This window comes from Podarcis filfolensis (assembly GCF_964270895.1).
Source record: "Podarcis filfolensis genome assembly, chromosome: 1".
NCBI lineage: Eukaryota > Metazoa > Chordata > Lepidosauria > Squamata > Lacertidae > Podarcis > Podarcis filfolensis.
The window spans coordinates 70545106-70558274 of record NC_139604.1 but is presented as its reverse complement, the minus strand read 5'-3'; the positions used below and the strand labels follow the sequence as shown (position 1 = coordinate 70558274).

The 13169-nt window shown below is 41.0% G+C and overlaps 1 protein-coding gene across 23 annotated transcripts in view; it reads left to right on the top strand.

Annotated features, from left to right (window-relative positions):
• Positions 1–13169, top strand: part of PPFIBP2 (PPFIA binding protein 2) — a 107317-nt gene that overhangs the window by 90890 nt on the left and 3258 nt on the right. For 10 of the 23 annotated variants that reach the window (XM_083598017.1, XM_083598028.1, XM_083598025.1 and 7 more), the window contains 10 exons: positions 343–375; positions 1151–1289; positions 1449–1577; positions 2662–2812; positions 3275–3386; positions 3836–3924; positions 4960–5082; positions 6659–6784; positions 8816–9004; positions 10696–10875. In XM_083598017.1, the coding sequence (XP_083454143.1) occupies positions 343–375; positions 1151–1289; positions 1449–1577; positions 2662–2812; positions 3275–3386; positions 3836–3924; positions 4960–5082; positions 6659–6784; positions 8816–9004; positions 10696–10875 (1271 nt within the window). Of the gene's footprint in view, positions 1–342; positions 376–1150; positions 1290–1448; positions 1578–2661; positions 2813–3274; positions 3387–3835; positions 3925–4959; positions 5083–6658; positions 6785–8815; positions 9005–10695; positions 11498–13169 lie in introns of those variants that run through there. The other 13 variants (XM_083598023.1, XM_083598027.1, XM_083598022.1 and 10 more) reach the window with 2 other exon arrangements.

Sequence of the window (13169 nt, the reverse complement as noted above, 5' to 3'; positions counted from 1 at the left end):
ATTTTGTGTTTAAGTGGGAACAGCCTGCATTTTATTCTTATTTTCTTTTTCACTTAGGAGTGTTCCATATGGAAAGCAGTTTTTTTTTTACTGCATAATACATTGTGGATCCTTTATAAATAAAAAAAAAATCACAGGTCTCACTTTAGACTATTTTGAACTATAGACAGCAGGCCCCCAAATGTTCAACTTCATCTGCTTTGTTACTTTTGCTTCCTGTCAATTTTTTATTTCCTGCTTTTGGCTTTTGGCTTTCTTTGCTTTTCTGTAACTTTCCTTTGCTTGAATTTCCCATTGTCTTTGCTTCTTCATGTGGCTTTCTGGTACTTGGAATGATTGAAGATCGCATCAGGAGTGTCAGTGCACCAATCTTAGGTATCGTACACCTAGTCCATGCACAGCTTTTAAGCTAGAAATGAATTGGGGGGGTCCCCCGTTACTTCTTGATTGCAAATATGAATTGCACATAGTGGACTGTCTGGAATCTTGATTTTTTTACACTGAAAGGGAAGACCCCAATTTAGCTCCTAGTAAATGAAATGTAGGCAGACAGTGCTAGACTTCAATCTCTGAACTAGAACAGAGATTCAATCTAGTGGTTGATTCTAATTGGAGCTAGACATCTATTACTTTGGAAAGAAAATTCATATATTGGAAAGGGGGAGTTTAATGTGGCTCCTTATATACCCATTTTTTAAAATACAAAAACCTTCCTAAATTTATTTTGGCAATAATGTTTTAACATAGGCACCCACAATAATCTTAGAAATTCAGCTGCCATAGTTTTTTCAGAAGGATGTAATTTTCAATCCTATATTCATATTACAAATAAGATGAATGTTAGTAATCTGTAGTTTTCTGGTAAACCATTTTATAATGTGATTGCAGAAATCTTTAGCTACCTCTTTCAGTCTTTATATGTTTTGATACATTACGGGGAAGAAGTCCTCTAACTTGTAATAAAAAATGCTGTTTCTAAATCTGAGAAGAATTACAGACCATTATTTCAGGAATGTTGCCAAGTAAAATCAGAGGTAATTAGCCCTATATGATTTAAGATGTTTTGGGGATTATGAATTTTTTGTGAAGTTTTTCTTTTTGCATTTTATACCATGGCTTCATAAATCTCAATGGCATTTATCAATCACAGGGGACTCTGACAATATGGATGGTACAATGAATTCAGATGACCTTTCACCTTTGTCATCGGGAACAGAATCTGGTGCACAGTCTCCATTATCTCCGGAAAATAAAAGAAGTCCAAGAGGAATAAAGAAAATATGGGGAAAGTAAGTTTTTTCAATCTTCTGTATCTTTTTTTTAATGCCACTACAGAGACCTAACTAGAAGCATTCCTGCTGTCTTGAAAATTCTTGTGTTTTTATGTTAAAGCTGCACCTTGCATTTTGATGTCTAGCAACTTCCTATTTTGAATCTTTCCCAAAAAGAATACGCAGGACCCAGTCTGGAAATTTCCCTGGAGATGATCTGGGCTTGGTTGAATTTCGAAGAGGTGGCCTCCGTGCAACAGCTGGACCTAGATTGTCTCGGTCAAAGGACACCAAGGGACAGAAGAGGTAAAGGCTGAGTTCATGCTTTCTGTTTTGTCCTTGTGGGTTATTGCATAATGAAACTCTCTTTGTAAACTGTTTTGAGGTTTTATTAAAATCAAGTAGTGTATAAGTTTTGTGAAGTCCTACAAAGAATTTTGTAAATTTTGAAGAGTTCTGTGGACTGTTTTCAGCAAAGCTGCACCGTCGAGCAAATATCCCCTCCCCAATTCATAGAGTAGTGGGAAAAGCGTACCTCCAATTCCAGGAGAAAGTCTCAGCTGTTTGCTTTGAAACCTTTGACTTCTTACTAGTAAATGGCCCATTGTCGGACAAGATCACATCTATTGCAGGAGTACTTGATAGCAGTGTCTGGGGCGGGGCCAGGTTTTTCTGCCTTTCTGTTCCACACTGTATCTTATTACCTTGTCCCTGTGGCATTCAGTGGGAATCACTGCGAATGGAGCTTTTGTTTATTTGCTTTTGTTGCTTCCAAGTCACTGATGAATGCTTTCTTCAGCATTTGCAACAAGACTACATTGTATGGCACAATGTTGCCTAACTGCTGTTGTGCCATAAGCATCAATACACTTGCCAACTTTCATGTCAACCATATTTCCTCATTTACACAGTGACAAGAAAAGAGAGGGATTTTCTGATCAGAATGGAGCAAAGTGCACCATCCATTATGTGATTTATATTCCAGTGTTATTACTAATCAAAGGCAAATGATACCTAGTGACATTTAATGATTCAGTATAACAGTAAACAAAAGTCAGCTTCAAGAGGGCGTGAGCCTCTCTCTCAATCTCCCTCCCCCATCAATAACCATAGATGATGATTATTAATTTGTAGCCTGCCCACCTGACTGGGTTGCCACAGCCACTCTGGGAGGCTTCCAGCATATATAAAAACATAATAAAGCATCAACATTAAAAGCTTCCCTATAAAGGGCTGCCTTCAGAAGTCTTCTAAAGGTTGTTGTATAGTCACTTAATTATTGTGAAAGTGAGCCTGACGATTCGAGTGCAAAGTGGTTTGCCAAGTGTTGCAAGAAGCAGTCATACTGTTACACTAACATGAACCTCCATTCTTTATCTGTGCTTCCTAGTGATCATAACGCCCCATTTGCCCAATGGGGCACTGAACGAGTTTGTAACTGGCTTGAAGACTTCGGTCTTGGGCAGTATGTCATTTTTGCACGACAATGGGTGACATCTGGCCACACTCTCTTAACAGCAACACCGCAGGATATGGAAAAGGTAAGAAATCTAGAATGACAATGGTAGCATTCTGAGGGAAGTCAGAGCAGCCAAGTTTCCCCCCTCAAAAACGCAGATTCATCCTCATTCACATACAGAGTGTGCAAGATGGGGGGGGGTTTGGATCCCACTCTTAAGTGTCAGAGAATTTAAGCTGACATCCTCAAAATTGAAAATGGTGGTTCTGATCCAGAGGTGCACATACATACTGCAGATTCTAATATCCATCATGTTTCATTGAATAATTGCTCTTTCAATAGCTTCCCTTTGGTGAACCATCAAGCAACAATTTTGACTCCCTTGGGGTGTAAATTTTCAGAAAATAACCTCTAGAAAGTCTCAGAAATACATCAGGTAGTTGCAGGAGCACACTCTCTCTTTGGGGACAAAATGTGTGTTCCATCTGTCCAAGTGCCAAGCTGGCAGAACTGTTTTAATTTTCATTATTACTATACTTTGCAGGAACTAGGAATAAAGCAACCTCTGCACAGGAAGAAATTGGTTTTGGCTGTTAAAGCTATCAATACAAAACAAGATGATAAGTCCGCTCAGCTAGATCATATCTGGGTGACTCGTAAGTATTTTAAGTGGTAAAAATGAAATGAAAGAACTGCTGGTGAACTTTTTCACCCACTTTGCAAAATCTGTTTTGGTTTAGTTTCAGGGTGAAGGGAGGCGGGAGGCGGGGATGAAAAACTCATATTTCATCTTCAAAAACTCAATATACTATTATCAGGATACAGGGACTCAGAATTGGAGTTTTGTTTTTCATTTTATCAGTAAACTCCAGGAATAGTCACATTAGGGTTAAATGGCTTTGTAACACCTGTTAACAGTATTAATGTCAGTCTTCCTATTTAAGTGGCTGTTTTAATTGCAAAACTCGAAAAGATGAGCATATGTGGTGAGAAATAGAACTCAGAGGTTATAGAAGGGGCAGGAAAGGTACCATTTATTCTCTACATAAAAAAGAACTTTGGAAAATATTTTTATATTATACCTTGGACTCTGTGTGTTCTGTAGGATGGCTTGATGATATTGGCTTACCTCAATATAAAGATCAGTTTCACGAATCGAGAGTTGATGGCAGGATGCTGCAATATTTAACTGTGGTAAGAAGCCTTGACCTTTCATAATTTGTACATAGAAAGAGCCTTTTCTTCTGCTCAAATAAAAGTTGGGGCAGAGGAGAATCCTCACACTGGAATTAGTTTTACATTTGGATTTTGACAAATTGTTCCTAATTTGTTTTTAAATGTATCAAGTCTAATTTCAAAATCATAAAACATAACACTTCTGTTTCTGGACCAGTAAGAATTTGTAGCCCATGATTTGTCCTCAAGGAACTTTGGGAAGAAGTTGTCTTTTCAGACCCTTTCCAGACAAATAGCGTCTGGAATACAGGAGACTGAAAAGGTTGGGAAATGGGCAAATTTCTGCCAACCTAGCTAGGACTGAGATGAAGCAAGTCCAGGCTCTCAACATCTTAAAATGGGGCTGTGTCCTACTGGTCACTTGCATACTGAGGCACTGTACCAAATCAAAAAGAACCCCCTAGATAATCTTGGAGGGAAACAGCCTGTGGGCAAAATCAAGAAACATCTAAGTGAGTGGTGTGCCCCTTTCCCTGAGTTACTGGAAGGGGCTCTGTAGGTTTTGGCAACCATAAAAGTCAAGGCAGCGATCTGGTTCATATCGTGCCCCCCAACCAAAACACAGGTTTCAGTTGAGCCATATTCAGGATCTTTGAAGGTGGTGGTGAAGGGTGAGCATGCTTGTTCCACCCCCATTCCTACTCATGAGTTGGAGGGTGACTGTTTGAAGCATGGAAGCCTCTTGTACTTGTGGAAGCTTCTGTGTGATGGATAACCAAGAAAAATCTGAGTCACATGGAGAATCTGCACAAGCAGAAGTGGGCTCCTTGCTTCAGATGGTTGCCCTCCAACTCGAAGAAAGTATGAGATGGAGGAAGACTATTCAGTCCCCACAGCTCGACCCTTGTGTGTTGCTTTTCCCAGTTCCTGAATGCCTTAAGAAGACAACTAGAACAGACCACATGGGTTGGATCTCAAGTTCTGATATGCTCAGCTCATTGCAGAATAAACTGTTGTTTGTTGACCTGGCTTGCCGCTTGTGTTCTCTTGCAGAATGACCTCCTTTTCCTCAAAGTCACAAGCCAGTTGCATCATCTCAGCATTAAGTGTGCCATTCACGTGCTCCATGTGAACGGTTTCAACCCTCACTGCCTACGGAGGAGGCCGGCGGACGAGGTGAGAAAGAAATCGTCCCTGTTACCATGGATTTCCTTCCTAGAATAAACCTTGTTTATCCACCCCCTCTCTCTCTCCCACCTCCTAAAAAAGAAGAAGAGCAGGTTCTCTTCTGGGGTGAAATACATGTCAAACTTTGCAGATCCGTACCAAGCCAGAAATAATTTAGTGAGAGTGTTGTATGGGAGGAAAGACAAAGTGCTGCATTTATTGAATGCACTCCAGAAGACCTTTTGTGCATGTTCACATGCAAACACGCCTTGGCAGACTTGTACATTAACACATACTCTGCAGAGGTATATTACTAGGGACAGTTGTCTGACTGCTAGATGACCAGTCTAGGAGTTCAACATGAGAAAGAAGAAGAAGAAGAGTTTGGATTTGATATCCCGCCTTTCACTCCCTTTAAGGAGTCTCAAAGCGGCTAACATTCTCCTTTCCCTTCCTCCCCCACAACAAACACTCTGTGAGGTGAGTGGGGCTGAGAGACTTCAAAGAAGTGTGACTGGCCCAAGGTCACCCAGCAGCTTTATGTGGAGGAGCGGAGACGCGAACCCGGTTCCCCAGATTACGAGACTACCACTCTTAACCACTACACCACACTGGCTCTCTGGAGTGCACACTGGTAGCAGTTCCACACTGGAAGCAGTGTTCTGCTACCCAGATAGATGCAGAGCTCTTGCCCCAACAGATGCTGCCTCCTACCCCAGATTTTGCACTCTTTCCCCCAACTATCAGGAAATAAATTTATCTTCACACTTTCTGTTATCTGGACCACAGGCTGTCACCAAGGGGTCACAGAGACACTTGCCTTCTAACGCCAGTGTCTGAGCATGTGTGCTGATTCTGAGGGACAGAGGATAAAGGGCCTGAGGGCTAGTTCTTGATAGTTCTCAGGAGATTAGGCATCTCAGGCTTGGTTGTGTGTGTTCAGCCACTTTTGTTTTGCAGCGTTGGCATGCTGAGCTTGTGACTAAGCTGGCAGTGCCTGTTGTTTCTTTCCTGGCAGCAGAGAGTCCTCTTCTAAGCTAAGCATTCATTACTCACTCCCATCATTTGCAATTCATTCCTATGACATAGTGGGCCCAGTGGCTTTTGTTTGACGATTGTAGAAATATAAGGGCAGTTTGTAAAGAAAATGCATCTAATGGGATGCGCCCGCCCCCTTCTATCATTGGGTGCCCCTGCCCACCCACATTGGCTCGGGGGTGTCAGAAGAACTCCCAAGAACAGCATGCAGGGGGAGGAGAGTGAAGAATGTTGCCCTGATGGAATGGTCACCTTACTGCAGTGTTGAATTCCTCGTGTATAGTTTGTACTTAGAAGCTTGGCTGCAGGCATTGAAGGCCCTTTTAAAGAAAGGCTATAATGAGTACACACCTCATTTAACTTACTGAAATGCATTACTTCCTGAGCAAAACTCAGCAACACTGCAGATCTGGGGGGAAATTATTGGGTGCAAAGGAGGAATTGTTTTAACAGCTGTTTTCAAGCAAACAGATAGAAATAGTAAATGAACTTGTCGTTTCTGTATCTTAACCGTGTGCATGTATGTATCTATCTTTTCTCAACACAGAATAACATTTCGCCTTCCGAAGTAGTTCAGTGGTCCAATCACAGAGTAATGGAATGGCTCAGATCAGTAGATCTGGCAGAATATGCACCGAACCTTCGAGGAAGTGGAGTTCATGGTGGCCTTATTGTAAGAAACCAGATCTTCCCTTTTGCTTCCTATATATGTTTAAAAATCGGCTTTCCTAAGCATTTTTTGTACTATATGCTGTGAGCTGAACAAAATGAGAGTGTTGTTCGTTGTGGCAGGAAATGTATTCATTGATTAGTTTTAAGCCATTTGACAACATATAAATTACATTTTATAAACTTGTGGTAGCTAAGAAGCTAGTTCCCCCACTCTTTTGTCATTTAAGATGTGGATCTGTGAAACTGAAATTAGAGAGCGGAAATTACTTTCAAATCAGCAATTGATAAAGTGTCAGCTGAACCTCTCAATGGATGGGTGCTGTAACAGGTGCATGCTGGGCAGGACAAATTGTTTTTCAATACAGAACATCCTTCGCAACATTGCAAGAGTCAGATGGCTTAGATTGAAGATCTGCAATTGGGGGGATTAAAAGTAATGATGCTCTTGACAGCAGGTCATATGGGGAATATTTTTGGATTCTTAGCTGTCTAAGGCAAAATAAACACTACTATATTCTTTGCTAGTGCGCTGATTTCTAAAAGACCGCTCATGAAGCCATCACAGTACTCAAGGTATACTCAACTATATTGAGTTTATTTGCTATGGCTGATGAGAAAAACAGCCCATTGGGTATGTTTGCCTTGACCTGGAGATCCATATATGTTCAAATGCGTGCTCTGGCTTGCACAATTATTTCATCATTTCAATGAGGTGGTAAATCTCCGTGTGAAATTGGAAGAGCACAACATTCCCCCGTCTCTGTTGGAATAAATTAGAAGGGATAATTACAGACAGCAAGCTCTGTAATTTCCCAGAATGCACTGTTCTTTTCTCATCATGCAGATCCCTTTCTAAACTCCGCCTTGTCATCATTATCATAATAATGTTATTATTTGTAGCCTGCCCATCTGATTGGGTTTCCTCAGCCACTCTGGGCAGCTTCCAACAAAAATAAAATGTCAAACATTAAAAGCTCCCCTATATAGACTGCCTTCGGATGTCTTCTAAAAGTTGTGTTGTTCTTTATCTCCTTGACATCTGGTGGGAGGGCGTTCCACAGGGAGGGCACCACTACCAGAAGGCCCTCTGCCTGGTTCCCTGTAACCTTGATTCTCGCCTTGATGCCTGTAGAGCAGAGCTAGCCAACACGATGCTTTCCCGATGTTGCATTGGCTATGCTGACTGGGGCTGATCAGACTTGGAGTCTAGCAACATCAGGAGGCCACAGGTTGCCCACTCCTGATCCAGAGCTTTGCAGTCCAACAACATATGGAGAGATTAGAATGGAGGAGCTAAGCCATTCTTACTTAAGTGTGTGTGTACACGTATTCATCTCTTCTTCCTCTGCCTTTCCCTTCCTTTTCTTCTGCATTGTTTCGCTACATTTAGATTATAAGATCCATGAGGTCCAATGCCCTTGCTTTTTCCCAAAGAATATCTTTATCTGGATGGTATGAGCAGAATTCTACTTGTGAGATGCTCCTTCTGGTGGACGTGGAGAATATGATTTCCAGTGTCCAATGCAGCCCCCTCTGTGCACCCTCCATCCCCAGAGTGCTCTGGAGGTTTGGGGGCCTTCCAGAACTGTGTGGGAATGGGGCAAAGAACTGTAAACAATATCTCCCCCCACCTCCTTCCATGATTATGATCAGGTTTCCTTCCATTCACAGAAAGGCAACTCAGGATCTAGGCAAATATTATGAACATACTGTGGCCACGTGGAAATGTATTGTGCATACTAACCTGTAGATCAGGAACTGCAGGCTCTGTGCATGGTTGTGCCTTTAATCACCCTATACAGAGTCTTAAACTGGTGCTTCTGAAAATCGCAAATGAATGTTCTGTTAATTTTATACAGCTGATGGTTGCAAACAAATGAAGAGCTGCTGCTTTCTCTCTGCAATGCCAGGAAGCATTCTAAATGCTGCAAAGAAGGGTTGAAGCACTCAGATAATTCAAAGCAGCCTTCTGAATGCTCAATTGCTTAGGGGGCATGTATAAATGCAGCATGTGTGTTATTTTTCCCGACAGATCCTTGAACCTCGTTTTAATGGTGATGCTCTGGCAATGCTTCTCAACATTCCACCTCAAAAAACGCTGCTAAGACGCCACTTAACCACTAATTTCAACGTGCTAATTGGACCAGAGGCGCAGCAAGAAAAAAGAGAAATATTGGAATCTACAGCTTATGCGCCTCTGACTACCACTGCGAAAGTCCGGGTAGGCCACATGGGAAAACAATAACAACCACAACCACAGGGTTGTATTAAACGGAGTGTTAAACAGAATACTTTGTATCAGTGCAAGGATATTTCTTTGTGCAACAAAATATTCTCTGCCCTGGGTAAAGTTTTAGCCCAAGACACAGTCAGTTGCTTTCATTTTATTAGGTTGTTCATGGTTTGCTTGTTGCAGTGTATACATGTATTTAATCATTATAACATAAAAATGATGAATATATATATATATATATTTAAAAAATCTGTTCTGGGTTTCCCCCTAACCTTCCAGAGCAGATTTGGTGATGGCACAGACTGTGTGTGGAAGTGGGGAAGAATTTCCTTGTGCTGACACTAATCTTTGGTGCAGCACAAAAACTTGCCCGCAATTTCCTACTTCGCAAATTTGCAAGCTAGTCTTTGGCAGAGTTGAGTTGTTGTGAGTGTTCTTAATTTCTCAGCGGCAGATTATATATCTGTACACCACAGCCTATTTTAGCAACTGTTATGGCTTACCCCAAATAATCCTGTTAAGTCTAACTTGGTGAGGAAGCTGGCAATTCTTTTAAGTCTGTAGTACGTATACAACCATGAGACTGAAGCGCATAGCTCCTGGCTTTCACACATTGATGCATGTGTGAAGACCTGTCGGTTGTTGGGTACAAGATCAGTACCTGTTGTGTATTTTAATAATAATAATAATACTTTGTTTATCTGCTGAATCTTTTAATTAAGATTGCAAACCTATAGTAATAATACATATTTAGTGGGATCTGTTCTTACAAACATTTTGCTGAAAGCAGCACACTCCCTTATTATGCAGAAGTTTGCTTGCTTTTTTAGAAATCATGGGGAAGCAGTTGTTCAGGGAAGTAGCCCTTAGCATGCATTGATCCAAGACCAGCCCACCTATGAGGCAAAGTGAGTTGACTGCCTCAGGCAGCAGGATTTACTGGGGCAGCAGATCCCAATGTCAATCTTTCTCTCCCCTCCCTTTCCCAGGCTTCCCTGGTGTGGAGGGTGGCATCACTTTGGGGTCTGCCTCAGGTGATAAAATGCCTTGGACTGGGTCCTGCATTCTGTGTTTCTCTGAAATGAGGAGTGTATGAAGAATCTTTGGCCCTCCAGATGGTGATGGACTCCCAGTTCTTATCAGCCCAGCAGTCAGGGTGTTGGGAGCTGGAGCTCAAAGAGTTCTGGAGGTCTACAGGTTCCCCGTACCTAGTTTAATGGCACAAATCTGGGCCAACAAACACACAGACGGAGCATTGTTCACAGCTCTGTATTAAGTATTGCCTTGACCTGAAACAGCTTCAATTAATTGAAGCAACAGTTCCTAATACAGTCGTACCTCGGAAGTCGAATGGAATCCGTTCCAGAAGTCTGTTCGACTTCCAAAACATTTGTAAACCAAGGTGCAGCTTCCAGTTGGCTGCAGGAAGCTCCTGCAGCCAATCAGAACCTGCGTCGGACATTTGGGTTCCAGAGAACATTTGCAAACCGGAACACTCTCTGTTCGCGGCATTCAGGAGCCAAAACGTTCAAGTCACAAGGCGTTTCACTTTCGAGGTATGACTGTACTATACTGTCCTGTGGTCTTTGGATGAAGGATGATTATGATTAATAGTACTACGTTTCTCTGATGTTGTACTCTTCCTCCCCACCCCCACCCCCACTTCTTATTCTCATTAGCCAAAGAAACTTGGATTTTCACATTTTGGAAACTTGCGAAAAAAGAAATTTGATGAATCTACGGATTACATTTGCCCTATGGATACCAGCCCAAGTACCACCAACGGTACTCAGAGAAACTACGGCTCCTACAAAGTGCACAATGCTCTCCCTGACAAAGAATTAGACAAACTGGATCAGGTGGGCCAGGCGGACTGATGTCACTCACCTTCCATCCTCTTCATGCATTCCAAAGCTTACAAATAACCTTTTGTTTCAATTTAACCTAAAATGCATAATGCATCTGCATGGATTTAATGAATGTATTGGGATGAGGCTTGAAGAATCTGATACTTAAAATGCCATCTGAATTATTTTCCATTTGCAACCACTGTGTCATCCTACTCACCTTCTTGAGCCCTTTTTCAGGAATGCAAAAAGCTTTACACAACAGTCGTAGTTGAAGTTCAGGCAGCCCAAAGCCCCAATCCAGCAAGGGTGCTGTGCATGCACTGCTGCTCCAGGGCCATATGTTTATACATATATATATTCCGTAAGCGCTACCCAGAGATATTTTTAACTTTTTATATTAGCTTTATATTGTAAGCAGTTGTAAAGATGTGTCTATTTTATTCCGAATAGTACAACTGGATTGTATATTTTTAATAAGACATGCTTATTTCATCTGTGCAGTGTCTGCACCACACTGAATGTACATGATATGTTATTAAAGGAGCTAACGATATATCTATAAAAAAAGAAGAATGAACAAACAACTTTATCAAACAAAACAATAAAAGTAATGCATTTGGGGGGAAATGTCCCAACTTCTCACGTTGTGATTATTGTGACGGAATCATGCTTAAAACTTAAAAGAGTTTTTGAAGAGGTTATCCAAATTGCCGCCCTATTGGTAATACTGAGAAGTGTGTGTAAAGTAATTTTTCAGAACCTGAAAAATGGAGCAGCTGGAGCTTGAGCTTTCTGCAAGGTACAACAGTCTGATGCAACTTCCGTGGATTCTGGTTTCCAAGTCAGAAACAGAATCAAAAAAATGGTAATAGATCGAAAAGACTAATTGTCGAAAGTTAATTTTTTAATTTTTAATTTTTTATATGCACGATTCATTGCATCTAACACATTTCATTGTTCCATAATTTAAAATGTAATTTATTATTTTGTTTTATCTAATGCAAGCAATTTTATCATTATCCATTTGTCCTACAACCCTAAGCAGCCTTAGAACAGGTAGGAAGGAGATGTGCATGTGATCATAACTGTTTTGTGTGCTTTCATCTCTTATCAGTTTCCCCCCCCCCCCCAATTTTGCTTCCCAGCAAAGCTCCTTAAAAAGCTTACAATTAAAATAACACACCCAGCAAACAATACCTCCCACTTCTCCTTAGCTTCAGGCTAAGGATAGGAGTTTGAAACACAGCATTGAAATACTGTACTTATTTCGGACTGGGTTATTTATACATGATCATCTTTGCATCTCCTAACCAGGAGCCAATCAACTAACGTTATTGTCATTTTCGTGTTCAGCACTTTGAAACTGGGTATTCCCCTTTGAGAGGTATTTTGTGCATTGTACAGTGTTGTTGGTGGGCATTTGCTCTGCAGATGTGTTGCTGAGTAACATACGTGTACTGTACCTTAATATTTTCTTTCTTTTTAAAAAAATTATTGGTTTTCAAAGTATTAGTGGTTCCTTGCATGCACAAGAGATCTGTTGAGCAAATGAACGCTCCCCTGCATTTGGATGGAAGCACTGCATTTGCAAAGGCAGGTGTGAAGAGAGTGGCATCAAACACATGGAATTGTTGATTAAAGAAACAAATTTGGTTGGATTCCACCAGTCGTCATCCCCCATACATACACACACACACACACACACACACACACACACTATGCAGGTTTTGCAAATCACATTTTTTAGGTTTGGGCTCTTTGTTATAATGATCAGGCAAGCTTGAATTTGCAGGTGAAGAGGCTATCTGCGGTAAACTGAGAGTAACTGTGAATTAGAGGGCTGTACGTGTGTAAGGCAAGGAAAAGTTGCAAAGCCTAATACAGACTTGCTGGTAATTTGAGTTTCTAATAGCTTAAATGTACAGGCAGTAGTGGAGGGGGAATCATTCTAATTTTAAAAATGAACGTGCCAAAATGATGGATCTCAATATGAAGTATATAGACAGGTTTGTGAAATCACTGACATCACTGAATACATTCAAAGCACAACCTTTTTTTTTCAATTATGATAGCAGCATGCTGAATAGTTGAACCTGCATGTATGCATCTTGAAATGCTCTTGACTGCTGGAAAACCGCTTTTGTTCTGAAAATGTAGAATGGCACCCAAATTATGAATAAGGCAAACCCCTAGGATTTATTTATTTTTTTACTTAAGTTATTGCAAAATGAATTGCCTCAAATGTAATATTTTTGGCCCTGCTATCCTATTAACAGACTATATTCAATGGAAAGGTGTCAATT